The 16,730-nt window shown below is 41.5% G+C and overlaps 1 protein-coding gene and 1 pseudogene across 2 annotated transcripts in view; both read left to right on the top strand.

Annotated features, from left to right (window-relative positions):
* ADCY2 (adenylate cyclase 2) overlaps positions 1–16,730 on the top strand; it is a 283,755-nt gene that overhangs the window by 256,037 nt on the left and 10,988 nt on the right. Inside the window, exons 19-22 of one of the 2 annotated variants that reach the window (XM_070411955.1) lie at positions 6,269–6,353; positions 9,488–9,646; positions 12,822–12,968; positions 14,397–14,504. In XM_070411955.1, coding sequence (XP_070268056.1) covers positions 6,269–6,353; positions 9,488–9,646; positions 12,822–12,968; positions 14,397–14,504 — 499 coding nt within the window. The remainder of the gene's footprint in view (positions 1–6,268; positions 6,354–9,487; positions 9,647–12,821; positions 12,969–14,396; positions 14,505–16,730) is intronic. The other variant, XM_070411956.1, reaches the window with a different exon arrangement.
* LOC139008574 (large ribosomal subunit protein uL30 pseudogene) lies at positions 1,120–1,870 on the top strand (annotated as a pseudogene).

Below are 16,730 nucleotides of genomic sequence, written 5' to 3'. Positions count from 1 at the left end.
GGGAAAACTAAAGGGAGGCAGTCAGCACTTGGCCCGATGCATTGTAGAATGGAGAGAAGGAATACAAGCTTAAGAATTCTGCCATTAGAGGGAGCAAGAAGCATGGAGCATTTTTTCATTGAAGCCTTAACAAATGGTCAACATGTACATGAAAAGATGCTCAACATCACTAATCAGGGAGATCAAAACCACAATGAGCCCTAGCTGGGTTGGCTCAGTGGATAGAGCATCAGCCTCCAGACTGAAGGGTCCCAGGTTCAATTCCAGTCAAGGGCACATACCCGGGTTGCAGACCCAATCCCCAGTAGGGGGCGTGCAGGGGGCAACCAATCAATGATTTTTCTCTCTCAGCATTGATGTTTCTCTCTCTCCCTCTCTTAAATCAATAAAAATATACCTTAAAAAAACACAATGAGATATCACCTCACACCTGTTAAAATGGCTATTAGCAAAAAGACAAGCAATAACAAGTGCTGACAAGGGAGTGGAGAAAGGGAACCCTGTGCACTGTTGATGAACGTGTAAATTGCTTCGGCCACTATGGAAAACAGTATGAAAGTCCCTCTAAAAAAATAAAAACAGAACTGCCATATGATCCAGTAATCCCACTACTGGTATACTAGTATAGCTACAGAAATTGAAATCAGGATCTCAAAGAGATATCTGCACTCCCATGTTCATTGCAGCTTATTCACAGTAGCCATGACATGGAAATGACCTAAGTCTGTCAATGTATGAATAGGTAAAGGACATGTCAGATATATAAACATGTGTCGCCGTAACTGGTTTGGCTCAGTGGATAGAACATCGGCCTGTGGACTGAAAGGTCCCTGGTTCGATTCTGGTCAAGGGCATGTACCTTAGTTGCAGACACATCCCCAGTAGGGGGTGTGCAGGAGGCAGCTGATCGATGTTTGTCTCTCATTGATGTTTCTAACTCTCTGTCCCTCTCCCTCCCTTTCTGTAAAAAATCTATAAAATATATTTTTAGAAAAAATAAAAAAATAAACATGTGTCACACTTTTACTTCAGTTTATCAACTATTACCAAAATAACAGATAACTAGATTTCTTGAGATGCTTTTTTTATTTAAAAATAGAGGCTCGCTCTTTTCCGGCTGGAACCATGGAGGGTGCAGAAGAGAAGAAGAAGAAGGTTCCTGTTGTGCCAGAAACTATCAAGAAAAAGCGAAGGAATTTCGCAGAACTGAAGATCAAGCACCTGAGAAAAAAGTTTGCCCAAAAGATGCTTCGAAAGCAAGAAGGAAGCTCATCTATGAAAAAGCTAAGCACTATCACAAGGAATACAGGCTGATGTACAGAACTGAGCTTTGAATGACCAGGATGGCAAGAAAAGCTGGCAACTTCTCTGTACCTGCCGAACCCAAATTGGCATTTGTCATCAGGATCAAAGGTATCAATGGTGTGAGCCCAAAGGTCCAAAAGGTGCTGCATCTTCTTTGTCTTTGCCAAATCTTCAGTGGCACCTTTGTTAAGCTCAGCAAGGCTTCCATGAACGTGCTGAGGACTGTGGAACCATATATTGCATGGGGGTACCCAAACCTGAAGTCGGTAAATGAATTGATCTACAAGCGTGGTTATGGCACAATCAACAAAAAACGAACTGCCCTGACAGATAACTCATTGATTGCTTGATCTCTTGGTAATTATGGCATCACCTGCATGGAAGATCTGACTCATGAGATCTATATTGTTGGAAAGCGCTTCAAAGAAGTAACAACTTCCTGTGGCCCTTCAAGTTATCTTCTCCAGGAGCTGGGGTGAAGAGAAAGACCAACCACTGTGTAGAAGGTAGAGATGCTGGGAACAGGGAAGACCAGATCAATAGGCTTATTAGGAGGATGAGCTAAGGTATCTACCATGGTTATTTTTGTAATCTGGACAATTAATCAACTGAGTCCTTTAAAATTGAAAAAAAAATTAAAAATAGAGGCTCATTTCACCAAGAAAAAAAAATTTAAGGATTATATTTGTGTCCATATGCCTGGGCTGCTTTCTCTCCTCAGAGAATGAAAATGTCATTTTTACCTCACCAGAACTGTTTGCCTTTAGGTTAGAAACTGGTTCGCCAAGTAATCCCTCCATATCTGCCACCCAGTTTGTTAGGTTTCTTTGTTCTTTTGGACTCTCAAAACTTGAGGGCCAGAATGAGTACCCCGTGAACAGCCTCAGGGCGAAAGCCAACTGCAAATTAGTGTGTGGCTGCAGGCGTACTTGGATATCTACATCTCCAGAGTCCAATTTTGAGCTATTAAAGAAAACATATTTGGTCACATTTTGACTGAAACTGTCATCAAGGTAAGAATCATCGAGTTAGAAACTTTCTCAATTATATCAGCTCTGTCTCCCCTACTGTATAACTCGGTGATAGCACAACCCTCACACATGAAAGTCTGAAATGGACCTTATCCTTAAAACTCAAAGGGGGAGAGAGAAAAAGAGGCCTCATACCCAACTAGCTGTCATTTTTTATATAAATGGCTAACATAATCGTTATGGGTAGAACTGTGTCCCCCAAAAGAAGACCTGCTGAAGTCCTAACCCCCCACACCTCACAACATGAATCTACTTGGAATCAGGGTTATTGCAGACATGATTAGTTAAGATGAGGTCCTACTGGAGCAGGGTGGGTGCTAATCCAACATGGTTGGTGTCCTTATAAGAAGATGGCCATGTGAAGAAGGAGACACACTGGGAGGACACATGTGATGATGAAAACAGAGATTGGGGTGATGCAGGAGTGAGCCAAGGAGCGCCAGAGAGTGGTGGCCAACCACCAGAAGCCAGGACGAGGCAAGAAGGATTTCTCAGCAAGTGTCAGAGGGAGCATCGCCCTGCCAGCGCCTGGGTTTCAGACTTCTGGCCTCCAGGACTGTGAGACAATAAATTCCTATTGCGTTAAGCCACCCAGTGTGTGGTACTATGTTTCGGCAGCCCTGTGAAACTAATACAGTGATCCACACAGTTGACTAGACTCTGCCAGGAGGACATCCTACCCTTTTATTCCATCTCTTCCGATGCTCCCTCCACATTACACATTCCTTTTCCTCCCCTCCACCCCACATACAGACAAAGAGCAAGGTAACCAGGAATGGATCTGTGGATGGAGAAGTTCATCATTCAAACTACAGGAGCCCTGGCAGCATGCATCCCTGAGAGGCCCCCATGGAAGAGAAGGGCTCTGGTGGGAGAAGGCAACTCTTTTTTGGCTGGATGAATAAAAGAAGTTTTAAAGACATCTAAATGAAACTCAAGAAAGCAAGGTGCAGTTCTTCCTAGTACAGAGATTTTCAAAAGTGAAAAGGGCATCCATAGGGGGGAAAAAAGGACACATATGTAATACCCTTTGTAGTACTTTAAGCAATAAAACAATTTAAAAAAAAAGAAGAAAAGGGCATCCAGGTGTCGGTACACGAGTCTGCTCTACATCTGGGTTGTGCCTTCTTATGTCTGAGGTCCATTTTTGTCTGTACTTTCAAACCCACTGCCAAGTTCAGCATGAGAGCCCCCCTTACCTTGCTTCCTCCAAGTACCTACGTCCAGCCACCACTATTCCTCACTGAGGCTCAAGATGTGGGAGTGGGGAGCAGGATACTTCCACCCCTAAACCAATGCTCAAGTGCATCGATGTGAGGCGTTCTGGGAAAGGATTGTTCCCATAGGTTGCTTACATATATTTTCTGTGTGAGTAACTGCAAACCCAGGCAGGACCTGGATTACATTAAGAGGGACCTCCTCCCATTCTCCCGCAGTGACAGGGACCTGAGCTGGCATATTTGGGTCATCAGGTCCCTTTCCTTGGCATACCAATGAGACCTGAGTTCTGATTGGTTATGCCAATGATGCTAATGCAAGATCTTGACCTGGGAGTCAACATTTCACTCTTAGTTTGGGGCTTACAGAGGTGGTGAGTGGAAGAGGGGGTGGCATAGCTGCTTTCTCAGACCCCTGGTTCAAAGTAATAAGGTGTTCAAAACACAATATGAAAATTCAAAACTCAGCCTGTGCCAGCTTCTTAGGCTTTTTGGCTGTATTGTACCACTTTTACTAACTGGTCAAGATCATGTCAATATAGTCAGTATAGAAAAAAGATGAGCTTAACATTCATTGCAGTCAGCATTGTTTATAAACAACTGCTCCCCTGAGTCCCTTCAACTGTGCTGTTAGACACAGCTGCCACTGGCTCAAAATGGAGCTTCATTTCTTAAAATCAATATGAGTGAGACAGGAAAATGGCACTTTTCAGCTTACTTCATTCTCAGAGAGAAACTGCTGACCTGCTGGCTGAAGAGCTCAGATTCTTCCAGACATAGCTGGCTTGGTAGGGAGGAGAGAGCCCTGAATGCAACTACTGCCAGTTTCTGGCGAGTTCTCTGCAGTCCTGAGTCTTAAACCACAGGGACTGGGCAACTGTGTCTCATTTATGCAGGAATCCACTTCTCCTTTACACTTGGACCTTTTATTCTGTTAATGATATTCTCCAATCAGCATTGTGTATCCTTCCCAGTCCCATCGCCCACCCCATCTCCCTGTAGTTAATACCTAAAGTCATGAGTGCCCTTTAGGAAGTGCTTCCTCGGTGTCAGGCTCTCTGCCAGGTATAGAACTATTTGATTTAGTTATGGAAGCAGCCCATAAGGTAGGTATTGGTACCCCCTTTGGCTGATGAGGAAAGTGTGGTTTCAAGGGGTTAATCCCAGGGCCCACAGCTTGCCAAAGAAGGAGGAGTCAAGATTATATCCTGGTCCCTAACCGATTTGGCTCAGTGGATAGAGCATCGGCCTGCGGACTGAAGGGTCCCAGGTTCGATTCTGGTCAAGGGCATGTACCTTGGTTGCGGGCACATCCCCAGTAGGCCACTGATAGATGTTTCTCTGTAATCTATGTTTCTAACTCTCTATCCCTCTCCCTTCCTCTCTCTGAAATCAATTTTTTAAAAAAAGAAAAAATCAATAAAATATATTTTAAAAAAGAAAAACTATTGAAAAAATAAAATATTTTTTTAAAAAAAGATTACATGAACCTTCCATAGAGAAACAGAAAAATCTCAAAGCAACTTCAACTCACAAACAGAAAGTGATTACGTGATATTTATACTTGATTAAATACAACCTATGATGCTTATGCGACACGGTGTCATACTAAATCAACTGTTTTTTCAGGTCTTACAGACTATGTGGGAAATTATTCTTTGTCAGCTTATGCAGGACTATCCTGGGATGGCAGTAGATTTTCCTTTGCATGCTGTATTTCTCATTGTTTTCAGGAAAAACAGAACCTATAGGAGGTATAGATATGATTACCACAAGGAATTGGCTCATGTGATTAAGGGGGTTGGCAAATCCAAAATCTGCAAAGCCAGTGTCTTGGTTTGAGTCTGAAGGCCAGGAGCTGCTGTAGAACCAGGAGGAATTGATGTTCCAGTTCAAAGGTAGTCAGGCCAGAGAGAATTCTCTCTTGCTCAAAAGAAGATCAGCCTTTTCTATTGTTGATGCCTTCAACTGTTTGGATGAGGCCCACCCGTATTGCGGAGGACAATGGCTTTACTCAACCTACCAATTTCAATGTTGATCTTACCCAAAAAATATTCTCACAGAAACACCCAGAGTAGTATTTGACTAACTAGCTGGGCACCCTGTGGCCCACTGAAGTTGACACATAAAATTGACCAACCCACATGCCAACTTGGATGTGTGGAAGGTTGCTGCCTGGAATGTTGTGGTAAGGATGTGAGAACTTGAGCAGGGATAATTTACTGATATCTCTCTGGACCTGAGGGGAAGTAGGCCGGTGGATGAAGGGTTTCCATCTTCATTACACTTTTGTGATACAAAGTCATATAAAAAAGGGTCTAAGAATGGGTGCTTTTGAGAAAGGGATAGCGTGTAGAAATGAAGTTCTTTCTAAGAAAAACTTGAAAATTTGAAAAAGTTATATATGAAATTATCCATAATGATCCCCGAACTATAAAGAAAATAAGATTAACATTCCTTCCCCTGATATTTGTTAGAGCTTGGTATAAAATAAGAAACCTTTACCAATTTGGAAGAATGTTTTATGAAGCTCTTAAAATAGGATTGTTTTGTTTTAATGTAATCTGAGTTTGAAAATATATTTGATGTGTGTGTGTGTGTGTGGCCAGAATGGAATGCAGACACAACTAGAATTTCTGAAGTTTGCCGATTCACAGATTCTAAGTCCTGTGTGTATGTTGTTTTGATTTGTTTTTGTCTGTTTGTTTTTAATAGACCAGGCATTTGGAAAGACCTGAAGACCATGGGCTCTGTGTCTCTCTTTATATTCTTCATCACACTGCTTGTTCTGGGTAGACAGGTAAGAAGTCTGGTTTTTTTTACACAATTTCTCTAATGTGTCATATTAATAACACTCTGAGGATGTGCATTGTAGTTACCTTCATGCAAACATCTTATCACAGGAGAAACTGGGTGGCACAGGGTATGTGGGCTTAGATACAGACAGAAGGAAGAAAGTTACTATTTTCCACTAGTGGCAAACTTTGTAAATGATAAAGATGTGAATCAATTCATTTCCTTTAAGTCTCAAAATATATTTTATAGGTTTCCTAAGCCTAAAAACGCTGACACTACTTGGAAAAAACTCCCCTTGGCTGGGTTTTCATTTGCTTTTCAGAATGTGTAATATGCTTCCTTTTCTTTGAAGTGGGTATGAAGACCTGTGCTGTCACTTGTAATCACTCCTAGAAATAGAGTCTTTTGTTCAAAATTTTACTTTATGATGCAAATGAAACTGTGCTTCCTTCCTTGGGCCCTGTACTCCTTCCTGGCCTCCCCGTAGAGGCTGTGGGCGCAGGATTTTTAGGGGCAATACCCTTCCGCTGCCTGGTACCAGGACACTCACTCAAAGAATAAACTCATCTCATTCATCTCATGCCTGGTGGCTCTGCCTCAACCAAAGTTTGCTTTGAGTTCTTTGATGGATAACGTGAAACCAAGTAGTGATTAATGTGGAAATAACCAACTCAGATGCAAATCCATTTACATTATGTACACATCCCGAAACTGTGAACCAATAGGAAGCTGTTAATGGCCAGGGCAGAGACCAGATCTGTGATTGCCAGCCCAGTGGCCGAGGGACACCGTAGTCTCCATCTCCCGGAGCAGTGCTAGTGGCAGCCTGCCCCAGGAGCTCACAGGGCAGCCCTCAGCACTCTGCCTGGAGCTGAGCTGTGGTCCTGCTGCAGAGCCTCGGAGATCCCGGTCTGCCTGCTGCCCTTCCCTGCCTCTGTCCCCGGCACCTGCTTGGTTCTGTTTTCTTTGGCTTGCCTTTTTGACAACCGCACGTTTCTGTAAGCCTTGTTATACCGTGTTGTTCTTTTTCTTGGTTTCATTTGTTTCTCTACTACCCTATTTCCAGTGGAGGTCACAGTCACAGATAGTAGAGATTAGGACTTGGGACTGTCTTTTGGGGCACACCGTTAAATCCATGACAAGTCGTTTGGGGTGGGAACATTTGTCTTCCTTTGGGGGCCTCCCCTCAAGTTTCTAAGGTACCTGCACATAAGGACAGGAATCTGCAGCAGAAAGCACTGGGGAGGGGAGATGTGAAGATTGGGCAAAATGTCACTTTTAGTCCAATGTAGCTGGTCCCAAATCCGGTTCCTTTTATTAAACAACTTGTAAAATGCCCCCCTGTGCTGCAAGAGCGATCACTCGGAAAACCTGAGCAGCCTCTTTGTACAGTTTTCAGAAACCTTTCAAACCTGCATGAATTGGGCTTGCTGCCTGCTCTTCTGGCTCCTTGGTTTCATCTCATGTTCCATTTCTGTCTCACCATTGATTGCTCTGTCATTTTAATTCAAAACCAGCCACATCACTGGATTATTCCCCAAAAGGCCCAAATGAATAATCTATTCTCTAAATGAGAGGTCATTTCTAGTAAGTGCCCAGCATGATTGCCATAAAATAGAATGTGGAAAATTGGCATTAATGTAAAAAGTTAATATAAATAAACTTAAAAATATCCTTTGCAATCTTTTTTTTTTTAATGTCTGGCTATATGAGGCAAAAAATAAATGCCACACCAGAGAAGGAATAACTTTTTAGTGGATCAAACATAATTCGATCAGTTATAATAGATAAGTGGTTCTCAACCTTCCTAATGCCGAAAACCTTTAATACAGTTCCTCATGTTGTGGTGACCCCCAACCATAAAATTATTTTTGTTGCTACTTCATAACTGTAAGTTTGCTACTGTTATGAATCGTAATGTAAATATCTGATATGCAGGATGTATTTTCATTGTTACAAATTGAACATAATTAAAGCATAGTGATTAATCACAAAAACAATATGTAATTATATATGTGTTTTCTGATGGTCTTAGGCGACACCTGTGAAAGGGTCATTCGACCCCCAAAGGGGTCGCGACCCACAGGTTGAGAACCGCTGTAATAGATGAATGATCATTGTCTGTTGGATTCAGGATGTGGATTTATTTTTCATTGTTATTTGTTCATTAGAGGTGTGTGTGTGTGTGTGTGTTGTTGTTGTTGTTGTTGTTGTTTTACATCACTGGCATAATTAACCAAACCATAAAACAAACAAACCCCCTGCATCCAGTTCTTCTTTGCATTTGTTTGTCTATAAATTACTCTCTGTGCTGAAATATACCCTGTGTACTAGGCCCCTCTGCCATAGGAGGATCTACTCAAGTCTATTTTATTCTATTAAGTTATTTACATCACAGCTGGCACAGAATGATGCCAAAACCAGCAAGACCCTTTGACAGTAAACAAGTCTCTCCATTTCTACAATGTTCATAACTTAAAAAACAACATTAAGTTTTAATACATTATAAAGCATTTGCACATGTTTTTATTACCAGGCACCATCTTAATTAAATGATATCAAAATGAACTTTTGTCTAAATATGTCACTCTCTCAGTACAATGAAACACCAAATAAAAAATGCATATTTTTCAATGAATACTTAATTATATAATTTGTGCTAGGGGAAAACGGATTTTTAAATATTAAAGGCAAGTTGCCACAAATGAACACCATTATTTCTCAAATGCAAATCATCAAACAAAGCACTCTCTCTACTAATGTTTTCCATTTTTAGTCATTTAGTCATTATTTACATTCTATTATGCCTCTTTTCAAAAAATAATTCAAGCCACCTTTTATTAACAAAACCGAGCAAGGAGCTTTCCTGTCTTTTTTCCTTGCAAGCCTCCAACATAACTGTTTTCTCTGTTCCTGAGGCTGGTCCTTTCCTGATCTTGCTTTTTGCAAATCCGTGTTAGAGGCTGAGTGAGCGGCATTGGTGGGGAACAGTGGGCTTTGCAGGGAAGGTGACAGTTCTGTTTGGGGGTTCTTTTTTCGGTTTTGTTTTTCGTTCTTTTTATTTTCTCTTTAAAACCTCCACTCTCTGGCAGGACAAGATGCCTATTGTTTCTTTACCTCTGTGTCCTCTTGTAACAGAATGAATATTACTGTAGGTTAGACTTCTTATGGAAGAACAAGTTCAATAAAGAGCGGGAGGAGATAGAAACCATGGAGAACCTGAACCGAGTGCTGCTGGAGAACGTGCTTCCGGCGCACGTGGCCGAGCACTTCCTGGCCAGGAGCCTGAAGAACGAGGTGAGATGAGGTGGGACTGATGGCCAGGACTGGATGGTGGGCCAGGTGAGGGCTGGAAGCTCCAGGCAATCACCTAGATGCCTGTGGTACTACAAACACCTTAGTGTTCAAGTCCAACATTCGAGAGGATGTTGATTAGATGCAAAATGTCAGTCGAGAAGAGTGAGCTAGAATCACCTGTGAACGTCTTAGCATGGAACTGATTCATTATTCCTCATTTTCCCCCAATCACATAACGTTCTGAGGATACACTATGAGGCTCTAGGGTTCCAAATGTGTAGGTCACGGAAGTGGCCAGCACCCTCTCCCTGGCGCCAGAGGAGGCCTTGAGTACCGGCATGTACTAGAGACCCAAGTCCAGAGGCAGAGTCAAACCACACATCCCACATATCCACTCTTTCACTTCTCACAGCTTTCCTGAGAGCCTTTTAAGGGTTTTAGAATCTCAAAGATACGAGATAAAATTTGGAAGTTATCCATACAGGACCAGATCAAAGTCTTGAGTCCATTAATTTAATGGAATTAAATGGAAATTTCACAGAAAATATAAAGGTGTGGATATTTAACTCGCATTAGAAAGGTTGTGGAGATATATCTGCTGACTCTTGTCATGCAGAAATATTTTTTTTAAATCACATTTTATTCCATATGCCGTTTCAACACTGAATTTCAACCTTTCTAAAAATCAGTGTTGAAATGGCATATGGAATAAAATGTGAATTTTTTAAATATTTCTGCTTGACAAGAGTCAGCAGATATATCTCTAATGGGACTATATTAATTGAAGAAACATTAGTTGAGCACCCACTGTGTGCAAAGGCCTGGATTGAGAACAGTGGAGTTCCAATGACGTGTGAGGTACAATCCTGTTCTTAGGAAATTTTTAATGAGGTTAGGAATAGATGAGGGATCAGGGAACCTATATAGATAGATGAACTCCTTAATAAACACGCTCAATTGTGGTGGTGCTAGAGTACAAAGCAACCTCGAGAGAAAAGGCTTGGAACAGTGTTTTTCTGAAGTGCCAGGTGGAGGGGTGAGATGCTGGACACTGTCACTGTCATTTTACTGGAAGTGTGCTGGGCATGTGAGCCAGCCCAGGGTCCCACAGCAGGTATGACTGACCACAGACCATTCACTTTCCTATTTCTCTTGATGTTTTCTACACTCAGTAGGTTACTCAGCAACCAAGTTAGATATTGGTCATAGATGACGGTGTCACTACATCTATCAGGAAGGAACCATCAGTTTTCATTAACGATGTAAGAGCACTCATCCTGTCATACAGCAAGCAGTCAGTGCTGGTGATTTTCATGCTTATTCTTGTCATCATCATTAGCATTCCTCAGAGAGTTACTCTGGTTGATGTCAGCAGACGACAGGGAAATTCAGGATATAAAAAATATACCCTTGCCTTCCTAGACATACCCCTTTTAAGAGCAGGGAGGTAAGTTGAATTTATACTATTTTTTTTAATATGAGTTTATTGATTTCAGAGAGAGAAAGGGAGAGGGAGAGAGGGGTAGAAACATCAATGATGAGACTCATTGATCGGTTGCTTCCTGCATGCCCCCTACTGGGGATCTATCCCACAACCTGGGCATGTGCCCTGATTGGGAATCAAACTGTGACCTCCTGGTTCATGGGTCAATACCACCCACTGCGCCCCATAAGCTGGGCTACCCTGTGTTTATAAAAATTGGTATTTTTAACTAAAACAGGCTCCTAGGGGGTTATCTGTTACCCTGACTCCTTAGCTTAGTCAGCATTACTGGAACCTAAGCTTGGTAATCACATATGCCACCAGTTGTCTTCCCAGGATATGAACGTTCACAAAAACAATTTTAAAGAGGGAGAAAGTACGGGTCTGCACAATAAGCCAGCTCAACCATATTCAGAGCAGAGTAGAAAAGGGAAACCTTGATTCTATCGTCTGTGTATTGTGTGCAGAATTGTGAGGCAGTAACAGAAGGCATTACGAGGTGGTTGGCCCTGAGAACAGGAAGATTACATGAGTCTAGCTTTTCCAGGGAGTAGTTGGGACCTTCAGTGGGTCACCACTGCCCTCATGTATTTGTTATGAGACCTCAGTGGGGGAAGAACGTTCTTCTGAGAGGCCACCTTGGAGCTATGGTGCTGTTGGAGTGCTCACTCTCTACCAGGGATTCATCTGGGTGCCCCAGAGGACAGAACTCACTGATAGCATACATACAGAGTGGATTTCCTCACCCTTCCAGGCACACCGGAAGCACCGGCTGCTAGCATTCTTTCCTCACTCAGATGATGGTCATCTTGTTTTTCAGAACTGGTCTCACATTCCCTAGAGTAAGGAGCGTTTCCCATGATGTGCTACACCACCAAGGCACCTGGCCATCCTGCCTTTGTTGGTTATCCGAGTGCCCTGATGAGCCAGCACTATGGGAAGGGCAGATCCTCATTCCTAGGATTAGCCCCCACACCCTCATAACAACCCTCCCTTTCTGAAACTTTCACTGAACTTGGAGGATTAACTATATGTTGGGAAAATTACAGAAATACCTTGTGTTAACAAGACATTGTAATTTTATTTGTGTCCATGGACAAAGAACTATGAGCCTCTTTCTATTTAAAAACAGATATCTGCATTAAATATTGCTGGTGTCTAATGCAATATGAGACATAGCCTGAGGAGTTTCACTGGTTCCATCTGATCAACTAAGGAGTAACTTGATGAGTTTCATTTGCTCCTTTCAGGAGACCCTAAAAAGAAAAATGCATCAGGACCTCAATACAAAGAATGAAGCCATAAGAGTCATTTTAGGACAATGTAGTGGTTTGGGAAATCATTTTGTTTCCCTTCAGTTGCTTAAAGGAAACTTTTTCCTAAACCAGAAGTCTGTGGTCTCTTGTAAGAGAGAGACCTAAGGTAGAGATGGCAGAGAGCCTGAACTGGAAGGGTTCTTCAAATTAGCTGGTGGTGTCAGCAGATGGAGATTCTGAGCCTACATCCAGCTCATTAGAACCCTTCACCTGTGATCAATGGCCAGTGTCTGGAATGGGCCTGGCATTGGGTGGGACAGGTGGTGTGGGGCACTGGGTGACTTTTTTACCAATCCTAGTGAAAAGAAACACTTTCATTAGGAGCATGTGTTTGAAAGGTTTTCTGGTGCTGAGCTCTTCCTTCTCTCCTGGGCAGGAGTTATACCACCAATCCTATGAATGCGTCTGCGTTATGTTTGCTTCCATTCCGGATTTCAAAGAATTCTACACAGAATCAGATGTCAACAAGGAGGGTTTGGAATGCCTACGGCTCCTGAATGAGATTATTGCTGACTTTGATGATGTAGGTATTTGAGAGCGACCCCTGAAGGACAAGGGTAGCCCTAGTACCACCCTTGGGCAATCCCAAGGCCAGTACATCTGAAGTTGCTCATCATAGTACATCTTAAAACTTTTCCTTTGGTGTAATTTCTCATGGCTGGAGTTAAAGCCTATTGCTCTCTTTAGCTCCTTGAAAAGTTTGGAGTGACAAATGTATTTTATCTGTGAGATGGTATGATTGCTAGGAACAACTACAAAATCTGTTCAATAAAATACCTATCTCGTGTGCTCATGAATTTTCTCAAAAGGCTTTGACTCCAAAGAAAATATTTGTCCATCAATTTTATATAAAATTATAATTAATCTATTAATCATAGATTATTGGCCTGTCTGTGCATATTCCAAGATCTTTGTCAGATATCAACTTGAACTGTGCATGGATGACATGTTTTGTTATTGAAAAAGCAATATGTACCTGGGATAATATATTTTAGAAGGGACAAAGTATACGTTTTAGAATTTGAAATAGATGTCATTTTTCAATTTTTAATATTCTGCCTACATAAAGAATAATGTGTTTTGTTTTCTGGTAAGAACAAACACAACTCTGGTTTTAAGAATGTTGCTGCTACATTATTCTGATAAATATTATGAAAAATATAGGAAAATTGACATCCATGAACATGTTTATCATGATTCATGAAACTTTGAAATACAGTAATGATTTCAGGCCAACTTTCTAAATGTCATGTGGGACATATACATTTCTCTACTACCATCACCTTCTCCATGAGGTTGACTCAAGACTCATGATAAAGTAATGATAACTAGAAATTTCCACTATTATGCCGAGTTCTTAGTGAAAAATGGTGGCATATTTCCTTCAGTTCCCCTCAGCAAAATAAATGTTCCCCAGTACCAGCAGATGAGCGACGGTGGTCTTTTAGATTGGACTGTCTTTTAGATAAATGATATGAGGATTGGCTCACTTACCTTAAATTCTCTTATATGTAATCTTGAAGGAAACTTCTTTGAAAGCAGGAGTACCAAAGAAGGGTCAGAAAGATGTCTCAGACTTTGGTTGATCCCATTGTCCTCCTGAGCAGAGATACATGACCCTCCAGAATTTCTTTCACTTGTTCCCTTATTTAAAGCCACTATCACATGCATCATAATTAATATTGGTTCCTTCACTGGAAAATTTTGAAAGATAATTCATATTAATTAGAAGTAAATCATTATACTGCATTTCCTTCCAAGGACAAGCTCTTTGTGAAATTCATGAAATGTTATTTCCTGGCAAAGCCCAAGATGGAAGGATGAATAAGCAGTGGTTGAAACATCTCATATTACTATTACTGTGAACTAGAATTTGAGGATGTCTCTTGAAAGCACTAGACCTTGGGTAAGCACTCGACTGAATAACTAAATGATTGTCATTGCCTCACAGCTGCTGTCCAAGCCAAAATTCAGTGGAGTTGAAAAGATCAAGACCATCGGCAGCACATATATGGCAGCGACAGGTCTGAGCGCTGTGCCCAGCCAGGAGCATGCCCAGGTACAGACATGTCAGCCACACAGGGCATACGTGAGTCTCAGCTCCGCCCATAGGTCATCCATGAAGCCAAAACAGTCATGCAATGACTATAAACTGTTCTGTGTGGACATGTAAATCTCAATGATTAAGGTCTTATGAGAAAAGATGAGAATTCTGGAGACTTCTGAGGATCTGTCCACTGAACTTTTTCTGGTGGACAGGGAGAGAAAAATCTAACCAATCCAGTAGTTGCTTGATACCAGATAAATATACAAAACCAGGATTAGAGCTGTTTACTTAAAGGTGACTCATCACAGGATGATTGCTGATCTTTTGATTAAAAACATGTGGTCAAAAACAAGGCTGGCCATGAGAAATTTGATTTAAAAGCTGATTGGACAAAATTGAGTATCTTCAGTCATTTAGGATTTTTTAGGGGGTTTTCCATTATGTTGTGTTTTGTTTCTGTGTGTGTGTATGTGTGTATATAGATATGTGTATGTAACTTTTGGGTTCATAAACCAGACCCCCTTTCCCCATAGGACAGTGGGCTCCCTGATGGGACAGAGGTAGTGGGTGCAACACAGACAAGACCTTACCAGAGAACAGCTTACTGAAGGCAGGTGGGGTCCTCCAAAGGGCTGAGCCACATATGCTCAGCTTCCTCTCTCAGACCCACCTCCCATGGGTGGAGTGAGAGAGGGACAGAGGGGCAGCAGTGCTAAAACAGCTCCCTTCTCCAGGAACATCAGTACAGGGTCCTCTTTTCCCTCTTCTCATTCATGGGCAGAGAATAGAGTGTGAAATGTATGTTAGCATTTTTCCAGGTGAACAAGTGGAAATAGTCTAACTTTCAAGTGAGACTACTCATTACTACTATAATAGCTAAGCTTTCTGCACTTTGGTGTCCTTATATATAAAATGAGGATCATACCCATTTCAAAAGACTTAGGAAGACTACATTAACATGCAAAACACTCAGTAGACTCATGAACAGAGTGGTAACGTTAATGCTAATAGCAACAATAATACAGTTGTGGTTTGTGCACTGTTTCTCATGTTGATACCATTGTCTCCTCCAAGAGACCAGTTATAAGGGGCTTTTGGACATAAGTGAAATGTGGTGTGTCATCCTGTCCATGCAGGGAGTTTTTACTCAATCTGAGCTACTTTTGTTTAGAGCATTTAAGTGGAATCTTGTAAGGTCATCCTACAAGTAATTTGAAGTTCAGCAAACATCTTCTAAAAGGGGGACACAATATGCTTGATAAATATTAATATGGATATTAGTTATTTTTATAAGGAATGAAAGTCATTTGTGCATTTTGTAACACATCTACTTGTTTCTCTAGTTGTAAACAAAACATATTCGACTTGATTTTTATAAATGAAACAACTTTCTGTTTGTTGCTTAGCCAAATATTTCATTTGGCAACAAATGACATTTTTTTTTAACAAATGACATTTAATTTGCAAAACACATTGGGTTTCTCGAGGATTGATGTGTTTTCCTTAAATCCCAAGAGAGGCAAAGTTATCTGGATGAAAGCCTTTTGAAATTTCTCTTTATTTGTGACACCTCTGCATTTTCTCCTGTGGTTGCAGCACCCGTATCCACCGGGAGAAGAAATGCAGGGAGCCTATTGCCACCTAGTTGGGTGGGGCTTCCATGCCTGCCTTTGTTTTGCTGCCTTTGTTTTGCTGCCTTTGTTTGTGTTTCTCAGATGAAAAAAAAAAAATGTGTTCTAGTTCTAAGCTTAAACACAGCATGACTACATGTTGGTTGCATAATGTGTAACAAGTGACTGCTGTTTTCACTGGTCAAGAAATGGAATATTAACTTGAGAATGGGCCTGCATTCTAAGCCCGCTCTCATAATTCCACAAATGAACACTTGGTCAGTAGATGTTCTGTGATGAAGTCAGCGGTGGGAAGCAGTGGGGACCCTGCCCATTGTCTGCCCTTCGCTTTACTGTCACTCTCCTCCAGTCCCCACACTGCAGCCCCTGCTTGACCCTTGCTATGACCTTTAGACTTCTGGCAATGATAGCACATGTGTGCTTACAAGTGTTTTCCTTGACTTGAAGACTTTTTTTGTTTTTTTTTAGAAAAGGACATTTCATTTAAAAATATCATTTTCAGCTTCTCCTGAAAATTGGTAGATGAAACCATTAATATATTTGAAAACCAGGCCAAGTCAGGCTAGAGTTGGAAGCTCCACTGGACCCCATTCCAAGTACAAACAGA

This window comes from Myotis yumanensis, unplaced genomic scaffold (genome assembly GCF_028538775.1).
Source record: "Myotis yumanensis isolate MYYU_CA2020_CCGP unplaced genomic scaffold, mMyoYum1.0.hap1 SCAF_4, whole genome shotgun sequence".
Classification (NCBI taxonomy): Eukaryota; Metazoa; Chordata; class Mammalia; order Chiroptera; family Vespertilionidae; genus Myotis; species Myotis yumanensis.
The sequence above is the reverse complement of the archived record's forward strand: the minus strand, read 5'-3'. Positions and strand labels throughout refer to the sequence as shown.